At 41.0% G+C, this 18665-nt stretch overlaps 1 protein-coding gene across 6 annotated transcripts in view; it reads right to left on the reverse strand.

The window, feature by feature from the left end:
• ZBTB44 (zinc finger and BTB domain containing 44) overlaps positions 1-18665 on the reverse strand; it is an 81378-nt gene that overhangs the window by 15184 nt on the left and 47529 nt on the right. For 5 of the 6 annotated variants that reach the window (XM_075603356.1, XM_075603357.1, XM_075603362.1 and 2 more), the window contains 2 exons: positions 9982-10066; positions 4866-5029 (listed from right to left, as the gene is read on the reverse strand). In XM_075603356.1, the coding sequence (XP_075459471.1) occupies positions 4866-5029; positions 9982-10066 (249 nt within the window). Of the gene's footprint in view, positions 1-4865; positions 5030-7205; positions 7269-9981; positions 10067-18665 lie in introns of those variants that run through there. The other variant, XM_075603361.1, reaches the window with a different exon arrangement.

Here is an 18665-nt window from a genome sequence, read left to right on the forward strand (position 1 = left end):
TGTGCGTGCGCATATATATATATATATATATATATATATATATATATATATAAAATCAAAAACGAATAGACAATACCGTTCTGTGGCTAACTAAATGCTTTTATTTTCTCTTCTTCCGGCGATGTTACACAATGGATAAAGCAAAAGAGGTTTTAACTTAAAAACAGTGCATCCTGGAATGTATCTGACTGAAGTATATCCCTCCCCCCTGTGCAGTATGCAATTTATGACATTTATTTAAGGCAGCGGTAAGCAAACTGGGGGGCGCAGGGTGCGTGCGGGAACCCTGGGGGGGGGGGGGGGTGGGCAGAGATGTGCACGGGCGGCCAAGGAGCAGCTCCGTGCTGCTTCTCTCAGGCTTGCTGCGGGGGCGGGGCCTTCCCTGTGCATAGACATCCCCTCCTACTCTTCCCTACTCTACCCGCCCCAGTTTTCAGCAGCACATGGGGAACCAGAGCAGGAGCATGCTTAGTACTCCCCCTCCCCCCGGGGAAAGAGTGTGTGTGTTGTGATTGAGTGTGTGCTGTGTGTGTGGGTGTTATGATTGATTGAGTATGTGTTGTGTCTGTGATTGTGTGTGCGTTGTGTCTGTTGGTTTTGTCTCTGTGTGTGTTGTGATTGAGTGTCTGTGTTGAGTGTGATTGTGTGTGTGCGCTGTTTGTGTGGATTTTGTGATTGAGTGTGTTTGTTGTGTTGGTTTTGATTGAGTGTGTGTTGTGTCTGTGTGCTTGTTGTGATTGAGTGTGTTGTGATTGTGTGTTGTGATTGTGTGTGTTGGTTATGATTGAGTGTGTGCTGTGTGTGTGGGTGTTGTGATTGATTATGTGTTGTGTCTGTGATGTGTCTGTTGGTTTTGTCTCTGTGTGTTGTGATTGAGTGTCTGTGTTGGTTGTGATTGTGTGTGTTCTGTCTGTGTGCTTGTTGTGATTGTGCGTGTGTTGTGTCTGTGTTGGTTGTGATTGTTTTGTTGGTTGTGATTGACTGTGTGCGTTGTGTGTGTGTTGTGATTGGTTGTGTCTGTTGGTTGTGATGTGTGTTGGTTGTGATGAGTGTGTTGTCTGTGTGTGTTGTGATTGAGTATACGTGCTGTGTCTGTGCTGTGATTGTGTGTGGGGGTGTGGTGATTGAATGCAGCGGTGCAAACTGGGGGGGGCAAGATTATTTAGGGGGGGCGCATACGGCAAAACCTGGGTGCGCGGGCCGCCAGATGTTGTACGCGGGCTACCGAACAGGATAGTGCAGATGGCGGCCATGTAATGGTGTGTGCGCACGCGCGGGGGCTCAGTGGTACGGGGAAGGAGCACGCCCAAGCGCTGTGATGTCAAACGCCCCTCCTTCTGGTGTCTGCCCTGCAATAGCGCGGTTGTCCTGCTCTCCTCCGCTGGCAACCTGCTTCGCTGCGATCCTCTGCAAGTGAAAGGGTAGGCGGCCATTTTTATCAAATCATAGTATGAATGTACAGAAATAATAGTAAAAAAAATTTAAAAAGTGAAAACACTTCCCCGTTCGTGCTTGCAAAATTATGCAGGACACCCTGTGCTCATGCTTGAAGAGTTGGTGATGTCAGAGGCAGCATGGACGCAGCCTAATTTTGCGAACGCAGCCTAATTTTGCAAGTGCGAGCTGTTCAATTATGTAAGTATTTAGACATATTTGTATTTACATTGTATACCGTTTATTATAGGCTAAAGCAGTAAAATTCCGGGCATTACTGAAATCCCTGCCCTCTGATTGGTCAGAATTCCGGGCATTACTGAATGAATCATTTTTGACAACTTGTCAACTCACCACAAAGCAGAGATGCAGGGGGAGCGCTGAGAAAAAACCCGGCAAGTTTAAAACTTAACTGCAGCACCTCTGCTCTCCTCACTGATCTCACTGAACACGCAGTCTCTCTCTCTCTCTCTCTCTCTCTCTCTCTCTCTCTCTCTCTCACAGCTGCTAGCGCTGTCAGAAGCTGCTGTGTCCCAACTGCTTGCAACAAAGTAATGTTTCTCACCACATCTATTGCCTGTGCTACTGTAAGGTTATTTGTATTTCTTTTTATTTAGTTGTAGTTAATATCACAGCCCCCCCCCCCACTTCTCTCCCACATCCCCCCACCATCCACCTCTCCCCCTCCATTCCCCCCAATTCTCCCCCTCACCCCTTTTCTCCCCTCTCTCCCCCCTCACCTCTCTCCTCCCCCTCACCTCTTTCCCCACCACCACTTCTTCATTCCCCCCTCCTCCACCTCTCTTCCCCCCTCACCTCACTCTTCCCCCCCTTACCTCTCTCTTAACCCTCCTCTCTCCCTCCCCCCCACTTCTCTCCCACATCCCCCCACCATCCACCTCTCCCCCTCCATTCCCCCCAATTCTCCCCCTCACCCCTTTTCTCCCCTCTCCCCCCTCACCTCTCTCTCCCCCCTCACATCTCTCCTCCCCCTCACCTCTCTCCCCCCCCTCACCTCTCTGCCCCCCCCTCACCTCTTTCCCCACCACCACTTCTTCTTTCCCCCCTCCTCCACCTCTCTTCCCCCCTCACCTCACTCTTCCCCCCCCTTACCTCTCTCTTAACCCTCACCTCTCTCCCTCCCCCCCACCACTTCTCTTTCCCCCCTCCTTCACCTCTCTCCCACCCCCCTCCCCCTTACACCTCTCTTCCCCCCCTAAACCTCTCTCTCCGGCCCCTCAGCCTTCTCATCTTCTACTTTACTTCTTTTTTTCCTACACAGGTATATACACTGATAAAAACCAATGACTACAAAAATGTATCTTTTTTATGAAAAATTAAAAAAAGCCTACATTTAGCCTATAATAGTAATAATCCCCTCAGAACAGGGCATTACTGGCCAATAATGCCCTGGCTGGGTTAAAGTCCCTCGGTTTTGCCTCGGGTCTTCAACTCTTCCAGCCAGGGCATTATTGGCCAGTAATGCCCTGTTCTTCTGGGATTATTACTTAAATAAAGGTTTTTTTTTCATGTGATTTTGATTACATCAGGCAGGGGGGCCCGAGAAATTTAATGGATGAAAAGGGGGGCTCGGCATAAAAAGTTTGCTCACCCCTGATTTAAGGTGTTAAAGGGTCCCTGAATGTTAGTGATGTAAGAGTGTGTGTGTGTGTGTGTGTGTGTATATAAATAAAAATGTCTATACATACTGCGCTATATGGATGCACACACAGCTGTCTCTTACACATACAAGTGTACAATGTAATTCTATCCCTATATACCAATAGGGACCACATAGTATCTACACACATTAATAGTAATGCAACACCCTCTTACATTTCTACACCTACCCACACCATTGGTATATACTCCCACTCCACACACACCTTTTGTAAAGCGCTGAATACACTGTGGGCTCTTTATAAATGTATATTTACACACATACACTTACATCTAACACAGCGGTGCGCAAAGTGGGGGGCGCGACCCTCAGGGGGGGCGGGAGATTGTGCTGGGGGGGCGCAGGCAGTTGCAGAGGCCCCGCGCTCTTCCCCCAGGCATTTAAATTAAATGCTGGGGGATCGTGTGAGGCCCCTGCAACTGTTTACTTACCGGGATTCAGCCGTCTGTGATGCGTCGTCATGGCAACACGGCATCAATAGACGCCACGGCACCATGTGACCTGACGTCATACGCCCACGCAGCGTCATCTGACGCGGATGAAGGTAGGCGGGGGGCGCGAGAGCCGGGGGCAGAGAGACAGGGGGGCGCAGCACAAAAAGTTTGCGCTCCCCTGATCTAACACCTTAAGTCATAAATCTCATTCTGCACAGGGGGAGGGATAGGCTTCACTCAGATACATTCCAGGATGCACTGTTTTTAAGTAAAAACTTCTCTTGCTTTATCCACTGTAACATCGCCGGAAGAAGAGGAGATCAGTGTATCTCGAAAGCTCGCACAAATAAAAGCATTTCGTTAGCCACAGAACGGTATCATCTATTTATTTTTTGATTATTAAGCTCGGCTAACACGGTACCGAAACCTCTACATCTATCAATCAAAATACACACACACACATATGTCAATATATATGTATGTGTGTGTATAAATATAGAAGTGCAAATAGCAAACATACACACACACACACACACACACACACAAACACCACAAACGTATTTTATAAAAATAGTTACTATAAATGGTACATTTCTAAAATGTTTGCTATTTGCACTTCTATATTTATGCTCATGTACACACACACACACACACACACACACACACACACACACACACACACACACACACACACACACACACACACGTGTGTTAGTGCTACTTTTAGTACTGGACAGCTTAGAGAGACTGAAGTACAGTGCCTAGAACTACAACTCCCAGCAGGCAGCCAACAAACTACAATGACGTCACTTCCGGTACATCACATCACTTCTGTTTCAAGCTGTGTCACCATGCAGACTGTTTTTCCCTATGAGATTTTTGTAAGTGCTAGTGTCAGCTGAGAAGTTTCACATAACAATATCGGAGTCCTGCCCTGTAAAGTTACGTAGGTATATATTCATCACAATGAGCTGGCTGGCAGGATTGAGGTTAAAAAAACCAAACCAGACCATTCAGTTTGGCTGCGTACCAGGACCTTGTGTTTATGAATAGGCATATACAGAATGATTAACATGGTGTACTGAAGAGTTGATTTGAGATGCAGTGGCAAGCCTTTCTTTGTGGGGAGTGCCTCTGCATTTGAATAGTTAACATTAACAGTGTTAGAAAAATATAAATTCAAGAGATAGATTATAACAGTTTCAGTGGAACATACATTTAAAATGTAGAAGACAGGTAAACATCAACAGGAAGAAACATAACTGGAGCAGCAAGGATCTAGGAATCACCAGGAACAGTACTGATTAGGAACTTACCAGAGTGTATGAGCATGTGCTGCTTCAGGTTCTGGATCCGAGTGAAGCGTACACCGCAGGTGGGGCACTGGAAAGGTCTGTCTGGCCCATTTGGACTGGGCCGTTCTGTGCTGCTGGTAGAGGGAGCCAAGTACAGCTGGTATGGGTACTGGACATTCTCCAATCTAAAGGGAATTTTTTTATGAATATCACTTGGCTTTATTAGACAGTCCACATTTTTTTTTACCAGCTGCACCTACCAGAGCAATCAGGACAATTTTCTACTTGCTCGGTCAAAGACAGCCAGCTTGGTGAAAGACAAATCCATTTCTTCACTGAACAGAACACATTCACCTTTTCATTTCACAAAGAAACAGGCAACAAACACATGCAAGAAACTGATACCCAAAACTAATTCAACAATGTTCTAACATACCATATGCTTGAAAATTGATGCATCAAAAATAATTTAAACAAAACCATATGTGAGGTGCACACATGCTACACCAGAACACACAACCTGGAAAGAACAATCTAGGAAAAAATAGGACTTCAGTACTCTCAAAACTAGAAAAAATAAAACGCTCAGCACAGTATAATTTGATCGCTGAAGAAATGGAATGTTGGTTCCTTAAAAAAGTATCACAACCTACAACGTATCGGTTGGTGAAGCTACACAGTGGCAATGCATCCTGAACGTCACAAAGGACATTTAGTGCTAGACATGCTAATGTGTGCTTGATGGCTATTGTGAAACTACTCATGGTCACATACCAGGTATGTAAACACCAGAGGTCAAAACAGTGTTTGTGAGTATGTTTGCTGGTCATACATTTCTATGACCAGGCTTTGCTTTAAAAGCAGTTTGAAACAGCACATTCGAAGCAAAACGCATGCAAATTGGGTCATTTTCATCTGGTCTCTTTGTGTCAACGTATCAAGCTCTTTCCTCCGAGTTTAGTGCCATGTGCCATTTAGAGAGTATCAATAGGAGGCGTTACATGACACAGATTACAATGAGATGTATACAGCAAATACAAATATCACTTGTGAGACATTCACAGGTCTCAGACAGGTCTGCATTATTTCCTAAATATCCCCCCCAAAAAGATAGTACAGCCACAGCAAACTTCTATGCACTTCTAAACGTCTATGCACTTTATCAAGGTGTCCCTTGAAAGACTCCTTGATAAAGTTCATACCGCACGAACCGCGTAGGAGTGTTGCAACCTCTGTTTTTTTTTAATGCTTTTCTAATAAATTGATTTTTATTTTCTGGACCCTGCGCTCTGTTTGCTGTGCGCTGTACTATCTTTTTTGGGATATTTCTAGACTTTACATCGGCTGCACGCCTGAGGAGACTGTGCTGGGGTAACACAGTGAGTACTTAATGATTTTGCCCTATGGACTATCCTAATGAGGAGGGGAAGGGTGTAGTTATATGCCACTCGTCACCTTCAGGGAGTATTTGTCCTTTTATTAGGAATTTCATTGATAAACTACTGACATCAGTAATCCGTGGATTCATATACCCCATAAGATCATGCTCTCCGGTTTCATTATTCAACAACATTATTACGTCAGGACCTAGTACTTGAGCGCCAGGACCACTTTTTGAACATACCCTGCATTATTTCCTAGCATACAATGCTTCCACTGCAGCTAGGGATTCTGGGAAATGACGTGCAAATGATCACAGTGTCACCCTTTGCTTCAAATCCATTTTGACAAGGACCCCTATAAGCTTATGCCTGCGATATTACACATCATGATATGTATGAAAAACTGCATCTTCGTGTATCACTTTTTTACCTTGTATTTGTTTCAATAAAATCTGCCGTGGCGAAATCTTTTCTGGCCAACAATTTGCATCAAATGTGATTGCATGTCATTACCCAGAATCCCTGGCTACAGTGGAAGCATTGTATGCTAAGATATCATGGGGAAAGGCAGTGTTACAGACCTGTCTAAGACATGCAAAGGGACCCAAGTTTTTTTTAATTGCTGTACACTGTACCGTAGAGGGTTTTTATCACTTTTTTTACTCACCATAATTTGTTTTGCATCAAATGTGAGAAACAATTTCTTACATTTGACACAAAAGCTAGTAAAAAATGGAACAATGAGTCAAAACACATTTTTCTGTGCACACTTCTTTACATTGATACATCTCACCCCTGCCCCCCCCCCCATGAATGGTCATTTCCAAGCCATTACCCAGAGCCCCTAGCTGTAGTGAACGCACTGTATGTCCAGAAGTGCACATAAATGAGGGGAAAAAGCAAACAGAAATATAAATAATTGTGTAGTAGTCCCCAGTGCTCGAGTGGCAAAATTTTGATCTAATTATAGTGCACTCACATTTAAATAGTGTGGTAACAGCCCATAATAACTTTCAGTAATTCTGGATGCAGGTCACCAACTCTACTTTCCAAGAAAAGAGAAGAAAAAAAGAGGATATAGTGTAGTAGTCAGAAATTAGAATATAAATTGTGATTTATTTCACGAACAAGCATTAAAAAACATGTACGCCCATTACAACATTCAAGGGTAAATCTTGCCCTGCAAATGTTAGCGTCCTCAGCACATATTACTTGACTCTCGTGATTTCTGCTCCAGTGATTCCATGGAGAACCTCACCCAATGTGTTTTGTCAAGTTTACTTCATCAAGGGTGTGACTTATATGCTTGTCTGTCCCTATTTATAGCCCTTACTTCTTATTAGCTCTGTTAACCCCTAAATGGCCAGCTATAATTATTAAAGACGACATTGCTCTATAGACAAATATATATATTATATTTGTCTTTATATATATATATATATATATATATATATATATATATTAGCTAACACAACCATTATACATATTTGAATTTGTATATAAAAATAAATATACATAAACAATAATACAAACATAGGACTACACAGATATATTATATATACATACATATATATGAGAAAATAAAGAAATGAAAAGTCTGCTTAATGGAAGCAATAGGCACATCATACCCATACAAATAAAATATGAAATATAATAAGACATTCAATATATCCTTTACTCTTCATATTTCATATGAGCTGTATTGAACATTAAATTTTAAATGTATTACATTATACATATATATATATATATATATATATATATATATATATATATATATGATACGAACCAATCCAAAGACCAGTAAAGAGACAGCAGACCGCACGGGGTTAATCCAATAGTATATATTCACAACATACTATTGGATTAACCCTGTGCGGTCTGCTGTCTCTTTACTGGTCTTTGGATTGGTCCGTATCATATTTACTCTCTATGGGACTAGCATCTGCTATTACAACATTTTCAACTACAGTGTGCTGACTGAATTTCATGTGTGTATATATATATATATATATATATATATATATATATATATATATATATATATATATATATATATATATATATATATGTGTATATATATATATATATATATATATATATATATATATAGATATATTACTGTATGTATATATCAATTAAAACAATTATAAAAAAATGAATAATCAAACATATTTTTAATTACTAGAACAATTCTAAATAATACTGGTAATTCTCTGTGTGCTCAAAACAGAAAGCAACCCAAGTCATTATCTACATTAAGAAGCATTGGTGTTAAATGTTTTTACAAATCCAGAATGTTTCTTTCTGGAAGGGATTATCCGTTTTATTTAGGCTATCCCCTCCTCTCTATGTTCATTTTGTCTAAAACACAACATTTTAAACCTTGAGGACTTTTTCCATGTTAACTATTGAAATGGTTTGATACACAGTGTGTTGTCAAACCAATTTCAATATTCCTGATATGTTCTCTTATACGGTCCTTCTTAAACCAACTATCTATCTCCTAGAATACCCATGCAGCCTGCAATAAGTTGGAAGGACCAGCAGACAGTTGAAGGACTGTACACCTTCTGTTAAGTGCTGTCATTAATCATTACAGCTGGCCATTTAGGGGTTAACAGATTAATAAAAAGTGAGAGCAATAAATAGGGGCAGTCACCCCATAGGTGACAACCCTGGTGAAGTAACCATGACAAAACATTTTTCAGGAGTTCTTCCATTGAATTGAAGGACCGGACGTCGCGCCAAGAGTCTTGAGTGGTGGCGGAGGGAGCTTGAAACGCACAAAGCACGCTTTACCGGGCAAGATTTATCCTTACATGTAATAATGTTTTTTTTATCCTTGTCAGTGCAATAAATAAGTCTTTGAATTTATATTCAAATTCCTGAAGTAGTACACTATATTCTCTTCCCTTAGAAAGAAGTGTTGGTGACCTGCATCTAGAATCACTGGTTTAAGTTATTATAAAGTCGTTACTACACTATGTAAATGCGCGTGAACTATAATTAGATCTGTATTCTGCCACTCAAGAGCTCTGGGACTACACTATATATCTATATATATTTCATTTCCCCTCCACTCGGAGGTGTATATTTTGAAGAAAAGTCTGAAGAGGACAAAATAAAGAGATTGGGGTGGACAATTATTGAAAATTTTGCTATTCTGTTTATATATTTTCACATTTTAAGGTTCGATTATTCACGCCTTATTTTCTGTTCTAATTATGTCTGAGACGTGAATGTACTCATAGCTGTTTTTTGTTACTACTATATTCATGCTTTGAAACTATACTTTCTTATATAATACAGATGGATAGCGCAATATGTTTGCCTTGCTTTTACAGGTTGATACCCCAGTTTACAACTTATTTTAGCTGTAACGTAGCTGAAGAACATTATTTACTCCGAGCAATATGCGATTCATAATGTATGATACAGTAGGTATTCTAACACCTAAAATGTTATCAACATGCATCTTGGAAGCAAACGTTTTTATTACAAGTTCTTCAGTGTCTTGATTAATTGCCCAACCTTGCTTGAGTGGTTCCTATGAGGTTATCTAAAAGGGTACATTGATAACAAGGTTTTGAGCCATTTAAAAGCCGACTCTCCGCTGATAGTACAGTAATAGAGCAAGATGACAAAAAAAACAAGCATTATACGTTTATGTGGCCCAGCCAAGGCCTCTGAATGGAGCGTGTTATATATAGCCAAACATTGTGGAACAGCGTGCACACTATGCAGGGACATACCGGTCGTCATCGTCTGCATGAACGTTGGTGCTGGCAGTGCCCTGCAGTGTGGGTAGCCCTTCACTGACCCCTTCGTCGATGGAGCCTGCACCAGGGTGAAAAGATAGCACATCAGTTTGTCATTTCTTTGCTTGTTAAAAGTAGCTCGTCATTTCAAAGAAAATACTTTGGCAAACTTGTTCCACTGCTCCTGAAATTGTTTAAATTGACCTTTTCATGCCTCTTCTAGGACATGACTCAGACAGATTATTAATGTTATGGGGTTTCATAGGTCAGAGAGCAGTGAATGACTTGAGTTAGACTGAAATAATGACAGAACATTAAAGCAACAATACGTGCTGTCTGTTTTCTTGAGGAGGGAGGGGAGTTTTAATCACCATATGATCCGTGGTCCCAGGTTAAAAAGATATTACTCCTTTTGTCCAGGAGGCGGGATGGGGGGGGGGGAATAAAACATTTCTTCTTCGATATCCTCAAACTGGGGCAGCCCAAAAAGAGCTGCAACTTTGACATTGCAATTTAGGCCATGTATGTAGTTGTTTAAAGTTGTTGTGTAACACACCAGCACAAAAAAAACGACACATCTCAAGTACAGGGGTGTCCCCAGATCAGCTACGCTTAAAAAATAAAATAATAATAATAAAAAAAAATATATATATATATATATATATATATAAAATGTTTTTTTTAGGGGAAGGGGCGGGGGAATTCTGCTTTAAAATGTACCACCGCCTGCAAGAAACTTCTCTGGTATAATTACAGCTGCTAAAACACTTAAATCCCTTTGATTACGTCTTTTATTTTTATACTATCTGGTATGTTTCCACTACAGAAAGGTAAATATGTAAACACATTTTTACAATTCTTAAAGAAAGTCGGATTGTGATTTAAAACAAACAAACAAACAAAACTTTAAAACTCAGCCCCCATCACCACATCTTTAGAATTCCTTCAACATTATTTTCTCAGTGAGCTCTTAGGCTGAGATGAGCGAGAAAACGTTTGTAAAGCCCAATGATAATTACGGAAATTCTATAGTTTTACCATAACCTTCTTGAATCAAAAACAGGCTTTTCTTAAATATCCTATAGGATTTATATTAACCAATGTCTTTTGAAACAAAATGATGTATGAATTAGACAAACTATAAGTAATTAAGAGCCAGTGTATGTGCAAAAGTCAGTGAAACCCTGGTTTTATCAGCTAAATGAAAGGGGATCATTAGAATCAGGTGTTTAAATAATTAGGTTGATCTTCAGGTTTGAGTTTGGGAGGCCCCACACTATGTAAAGATCAGGAACTTTGTGAGTTTGGTCTTCACCATACAGGTGTGTTGAAACAGGTCATGCCACAATCAAAATAAATTTATGAGGACCTCACAAAAAAACAGTTATTGATTCTTGTCAGTCTAGAAAGAGCTACACAATCATTTCAAAGGATTTAGGGCTCTACCAATCCACTGTCAGACATATTGTCTACAAATGGATCCAAGGATCTTCACCTTGGCAAATGTGAGTGTTCATGACTCAACTTAGGGAGGTTAATGCATGGCTAAGAAAGTGGTGCAGGAAGGAGGGGGTTGGGTTTTTAGAGCACTCTGACTCCTTTTCTGAGAGGTGCCATCTATATTCTAGGGACGGATTGCACCTCAATGAAGAGGGATCTTCTGTGCTAGGGGGGAGAATGCTAAAAAGGTTGGAGGAGATTTTAAACTAGGATGGAGGGGGGAGGGGAATGAAACAGATAATGAACTAAATGGAATAGAAGAGGAAACAAAGGGTTATGGAGGTAAGTGCGAGTTTGACAAGCAGTGAGATATCCATAGTAAATACAGATAATACTAGAAAACTATTAAAGACTAAACCAAGTGGGCGCAGAAAGGAAGGAGCAGATAAGATAATAGTACAGGCTGAAAACAAACTTAAATGCATGCTTACTAATGCAGGAAGCCTGACAGATAAAATGGGAGAGCTTGAATTAATAGCTGCAAGGGAGCAGTGTGATATCATAGGCATTACTGAAACATGGTGGGATGAAACTCATGACTGGGCAGTTCATTTAGAGCAGGCCTGCCCAACTCGTAAAGTGAGAAGGGCCGAACTGCTCCAAGGAAAAAAAATTTGGGCCGCACGGGTTAAATCATCATCATCATCATCATCATCATCTCTCCTCCAGCACCTCTCATCATCATCATCCTCATATCTCCCCCAGAACCCCTCACTATCAACCTTTACGATACTCACCATCTATCTCTCATACCCCCATCTCTCCCCCTCACCCACACAATACCCCCCTCCACATCAAACACACAATACCCCCCTCCACATCAAACACACAATACCCCCTCCACATCCCCAAAGCCCATTCCATGTCAGCATCCCCCCACAAGTCAGCATCCCCCCCATGTCTCTCTTCCCTCAATATGACACTCTCTCTCCCCCTCCCCTCAATATGACACTCTCTCCTCCTCCCCTCAATATGACACTCTCTCCTCCTCCCCTCAATATGACACTCTTTCCCCCTCCCCTCAATATGACACTCTCTCCCCCCCTGCAACTCACATCACACCCTCCCCCTGCAACTCACATCACTCTCCCCCTCCCCTGCAACTCACATCACTCTCTCCCCCCCCTGCAACTCACATCACTCCCCCCCTGCAACTCACATGTCAGCAGCCCACCCCCCTCACATGTCAGCAGCCCACCCTTCCTCACATGTCAGCAGCCCACCACCCCTCACGTCAGCAGCCCACCCTCCCCTCACATGTCAGCAGCCCCCCCCCCACCAGCCCGTTTTCCACACCCACCCCTCACCAGCCCGTTACACACACACACACACACACACACACACACACACACACACACACACACACACACACACACACACACACACACACACACACACACACACACCTTAGATCAGCACATCCTCTCCCCGGTACTAAGCCCTGCCCCCGGCATGCTCTGACCTCCAACCCGCCCCCCGGCATCCTCCTATTGAAAAAAAAAAAATACTCACGGCTGCATCCTCCTCCTCATGCTGCTGCTGCCCCCGCGCACCGCAAAACCCGGGGGCAGGGAGGGAGGGATGAAACGCCGCCATTTTTTAAAATTATTTATTTAATTAACTTGCGCCCGGCCGGAGTCATCGCGGGCCGCATAGAGAGTGTGGTGGTAGGGGACTCCATTATTAGTAAGGTAGATAGGGCAATCTGTTGCCATTACCGCATGAACAAACAGTTTGTTGTCTTCCGGGTGCTCGGGTTCGGCACATTGCGGATCGGGTAGACAGATTGTTAGGGGGACTGGGATTGACCCGGCGGTCTTGGTACATGTTGGCACCAATGACAAAGTTAGAGAAAGATGGAGGGTACTAAAAAATGATTACAGGGATCTAGGCCAAAAGCTTAAGGCAAGGACCTAAGGAAGTATTTTCTGAAATACTACCAGTGCCATGCGCTACCGCAGGGAGACAGTCAGAGATCAGGGAGGTTAATGCATGGCTAAGAAAGTGGTGCAGGAAGGAGGGGTTTGGGTTTTTAGAGCACTGGGACTACTTTTCTGAGAGATGCCATCTATATTCTAGGGACGGATTGCACCTCAATGAAGAGGGATCTTCTGTGCTAGGGGGGAGAATGCTAAAAAGGTTGGAGGAGATTTTAAACTAGGATGGAGGGGGGAGGGGAATGAAACAGATAATGAACTAAATGGAATTGATGAGGATACAAGGTGGTATGGAGGTAGAATGGGGGCAAGTGCAAGTTTGACAAGCAGTGAGACACCCATAGTAAATAGAGATAATACTAGAAAACTTCTAAAGACTAAACCAAGTCGGAGCAGAAAGGAAGGAGCAGATAAGATAATAGTACAGGCTGAAAAAAAAATTAAATGCATGCTTGCTAATGCAAGAAGCCTGACAGATAAAATGGGGGAGCTTGAATTAATAGCTGCAAGGGAGCAGTATGATATCATAGGCATTACTGAAACATGGTGGGATGAAACTCATGACTGGACAGTTAATTTAGAGGGTTATTCCCTTTTTCGGAAGGATCGAGCAAATAGAAGAGGTGGTGTAGTATGTTTATATGTTAAACCGGATCTAAAACCTATTATAAAGGGATGATGTTTATGATGGGAATGATAAAAATGTAGAGACCTTGTGGGTAGAAATTAGCAGTGGAGGGAAAAGTATAAAGAAAATGTTTGTAGGGATATGCTATAAACCACCAAATATCGGTGAGATAGAGGAAACTAAAATACTTTTGCAAATGGAGAAGGCATCAAAACTGAGTCATTTTTGCATAATGGGGGATTTTAATTATCCAGACATGGACTGGGGCAATGAGATTAGCATTACAACAAAAGGAAAGAGGTTTTTGGGGGTGCTTAAAGACAATTATATAACCCAAATTATTGAGGAACCAACCAGGCGAGAGGCAGTACTGGATATGGTAATATCAAACAATGTAGAAGTAATAACAAATATTCAAGTCCTGGAACATTTGGGTAACAGTGATCATAACATGGTCGCATTTGTAATAAATTATAAAAACACAGATTACTTGGGTTTAACAAAGACCTTAGACTTTAGAAAAGCAGATTTTAATAAACTGAGGTATAATCTACAAGTAATACACTGGGATGATGTTTTTGCAGGGAAAAATGTAGAAGATAAATGGGCAGTCTTTAAAACATTGTCAGAAAAGCACATTTATCAGTGTATAACCTTGGGTAATAAGTATAAAAGAAATAGGTAAAAACCAATGTGGCTAAATAAACAGGTAGGGGAGGAAATAGAAAAGAAGAAGAAGGCATTTAGATTCTTTAAGTCAGAAGGGACAGAAATATCGTATCAGAATTATAAGGAATGTAACAAAAATTGCAAAAGGGCAAGCAAATCAGCAAAAATGGATAATGAAAAAAGGATTGCAATAGAAAGTAAGATGAACCCTAAAAAGTTCTTAAAGTACCTTAATTACAAAAAATTAGAAAAGAAAATATAGGACCCTTTTAGTGTGAGATGGGCAGGCAGATTATTGGAGATAAGGAAAAAGCAGAGGTATTAAACAAATTCTTTGCCTCTGTGTTTACCAGGGAACAATCAATCAAAAAATTAAGTAGGAATTTAGACCAGGGTAATGCAGTTGATGTGGTCTACTTGGATTTTGCAAAGGCTTTTGATACGGTTCCACACAAGAGGTTGGTGTACAAAATAAAGAAAATTGGACTCATTATAGTAATAATATATGCACCTGGATTGAAAACTGGTTTAAAGATAGACAACAGAGGGTTGTCATAAATGGAACTTTTTCAGGTTGGGCTAAGGTCGTGAGTGGAGTACCTCAGGGATCAGTAATGGGACCACTGCTTTTTAACTTGTTTATTAATGATCTTGAGGTTGGCAGCGAGAGCAAAGTCTCTATATTTGCTGATGATACTAAATTGTGTAAGGTAATAGAATCAGAGCAGGATGTCATTTCTCTCCAGAAGGACTTGAAGAGACTGGAAACGTGGGCAGGTAAATGGCAGATGAGGTTTAATACAGATAAATGTAAGGTTATGCATTTAGGATGCAAAAATAAACTGGTGACTTACACATTAAATGGGGATAAATTGGGGGAATCCTTGATGGAGAAGGATTTAGGAGTGCTTGTAGATAGCAGACTTAGCAATAGTGCCCAAAGTCATGCAGTAGCTGCAAAGGCAAACAAGATCTTATCTTGCATTAAACGGGCAATGGATGGAAGGGACGTAAACATAATTATGCCCCTTTACAAAGCATTTGTAAGAACACACCTTGAATATGGAATACAATTTTGGGCACCACTCCTTAGAAAAGACATTCTGGAACTAGAGAGTGCAGAGAAGAGCCACCAAATTATAAAGGGGATGGACAATCTAACTTATGAGGCGAGGCTAGCTAAATTAGATTTATTTACATTAGTAAAGAGGCGTCTAAGAAGGGATATGATAACTACAGTATATACAAATATATTCGGGGACAGTACAAGGAGCTTTCAAATGAACTACTCACCCCAAGGGCAGTACAAAGGACTCGGGGGCATCCCTTTAGGTTGGAGGAAAGCATATTTCACCAGCAACAAAGGAAAGGGATCTTTACAGTAAGGGCAGTTAAAATGTGGAATTCATTACCCATGGAGACTGTAATGGCAGATACAATAAATTTGTTCAAAAAAAGTTGGACATCTTTTTAGAAAGGCAAGGTATACAGGGATATACCAAATAAGTATACATGGGAAGGATGTTGATCCAGGGATTAATCCGATTGCCAATTCTTGGAGTCAGGAAAGAATTTATTTTTCTCCTTATGAAATATCATTGGATGACATTGGGGTTTCAGTTTGCCTTCCTCTGGATCAATAAGTATAGATATAGGATAAAGTATCATTTGTCTAAATTTACCATAGGTTGAACGTGATGGACGTAAGTCTTTTTTCAACCTCATCTACTATGTAGCTATAAAAAACAGACTGAACAAGAAAGGTGTTCATGGAATGATAGCAAGGAGTAAACCACAGCTCTCTAAAAATAACATTGCTGCTTGTCTGAAGTTCACCAAAGAGCACATAGATGATCCACAAGGCTTCTTGAAAAATGTTCTCTGGACAGACGAGTCAAAGGTAGAACTTTTTGGCCTCAATGAGAAACGTTATAGTTGGCAAAAACCAAACATAGCGTTTGAACCGAAGAACTTCATCCCGACTGTCAATCTTGGTGGTGGGAGTGTGATGGTTTGGGGCTGCTTTGCTGCCTCGGAACATGGACATCTTGCATCATTGACGCATCCATTAATTCAACATTGTATCAGAAGATTCTAGAGGCGAATGTCAGGCCATCCATCCGAGCTCAAGCAAAAGCAAAAGTGGTTCATGCATCAAGACAATGATCCTAAATATAAACAGATCTACAAACTAATGGCTGCAGAAGAAGAAATGCCGCATTCTAGAATGGCATAGTCAAAGTCTGGACCTAAATGCCATCAAAATATTGTGGCAGGAGCTAAAGCGAGCTGTCTATGGGAAACCCTCAAATGTCACTGAGTTTGAGCAGTTTTGTAAGGAGGAATTATTCAAAATTCCTCAAAACCAATGTGAGAGACTGACCACCTGTTAGAGGAAACGCTAAGTTGAAGTCATTGCTGCTCAAGAGGGCGCCACCAGGTACTGAATCCAAAGGGTCACATACTTTTTCACACATGAATATTGAATGTTGAATAATTTCTGGATAAATAAATGTTGAAAAAGTATCATGTTTTTGTGTCATTTATTTGACCAGGTTATCTGTATCTATCATTAGGACTTAGACTAAGATCTAATAACATTTTAGCTTTCAAATATGTGAAAATCCTAAGGGGTTCATAAACCTTTTTTCGCCACTGTATACTATACGTTCTGCAATTTAAACAAGATCTTATCTTGCATCAAACGGGCAATGGATGGAAGGGAAGTAAACATAATTATGCCCCTTTACAAAGCACTAGTAAGACCACACCTTGAATATGGAGTACAATTTTGGGCACCAATCCTATGAAAAGACATTATGTAACTAGAGAGAGTGCAGAGAAGAGCCAACAAATTAATAAAGGGGATGGACAATCTAACTTATGAGGAGAGGCTAGCTAAATTAGATTTATTTACATTAGAAAAGAGGCGTCAAAGAGGGGATATGATAACTATATACAAATATATTCGGGGACAATACAAGGAGCTTTCAAAAGAACTATTCATCCCACGGGCAGTACGAAGGACTCGGGCCATCCCTTAAGGTTGGAGGAAAGGAAATTTCACCAGCAACAAAGGAAATGTTTCTTTACAGTAAGGGCAGTTAAAATGTGGAATTCATTACCCATGGAGACTGTGATGGCAGATACAATAGATTTGTTCAAAAAAAGTTGGACATCTTTTTAGATGGGAAAGGTATACAGGGATGTACCAAATAAGTATACATGGGAAGGATGTTTATCCAGGGATTAATCCGATTGCCAATTCTTGGAGTCAGGAAGGAATTAATTTTCCCCTTAATGGTTTTTTTTGTTTGCCTTCCTCTGGATCAATAAGTGAGTATAGATATAGGATAAAGTATCTGTTGTCTAAATTTAGCATAGGTTGAACTTGATGGACTTATGTCTTTTTTCAACCTCATCTACTATGTAACTATGTAAAATAGTTGCAGTTAAACTTTGTGGCCTTTAAGGGGGGATTCCACATAGTTATCAAAATAGTCAATGTAATTTGCTTCCTTATAACTACATTATCACCCTTAAAGAGAACATTTGCATTATGTGTGACCTGTGAAAGATTAATACGTTTTCATTTTCAGCAAGTTTATTAAATTAATGATCAAAAATGTAATTTTCAGAACAGTATTCTAGTCTACTATTTGCCGTTGGACTTATTATAGCGCCTTATAAACAGTACTTTACAAGAACAGAATATGGACAAAAAATGTACCTTTACAATGTCCCATATGCAATCTTATCAAGAAGAGATTAAGACATTATAACCCCCTCCCAAGAGCATTTGATTACCATTGTAACATTAAAAGTGGACAACCCCCCCCCCCCATCCCAGGGGAAACACAATCGCCACCAAGCAGCGGGCCACCATGAAGACACAACTCATGACACTGAGACTTCCCACTGGATGACTGCAAGCGCCATCTTTG

This window comes from Ascaphus truei, chromosome 6, assembly GCF_040206685.1.
Source record: "Ascaphus truei isolate aAscTru1 chromosome 6, aAscTru1.hap1, whole genome shotgun sequence".
NCBI lineage: Eukaryota > Metazoa > Chordata > Amphibia > Anura > Ascaphidae > Ascaphus > Ascaphus truei.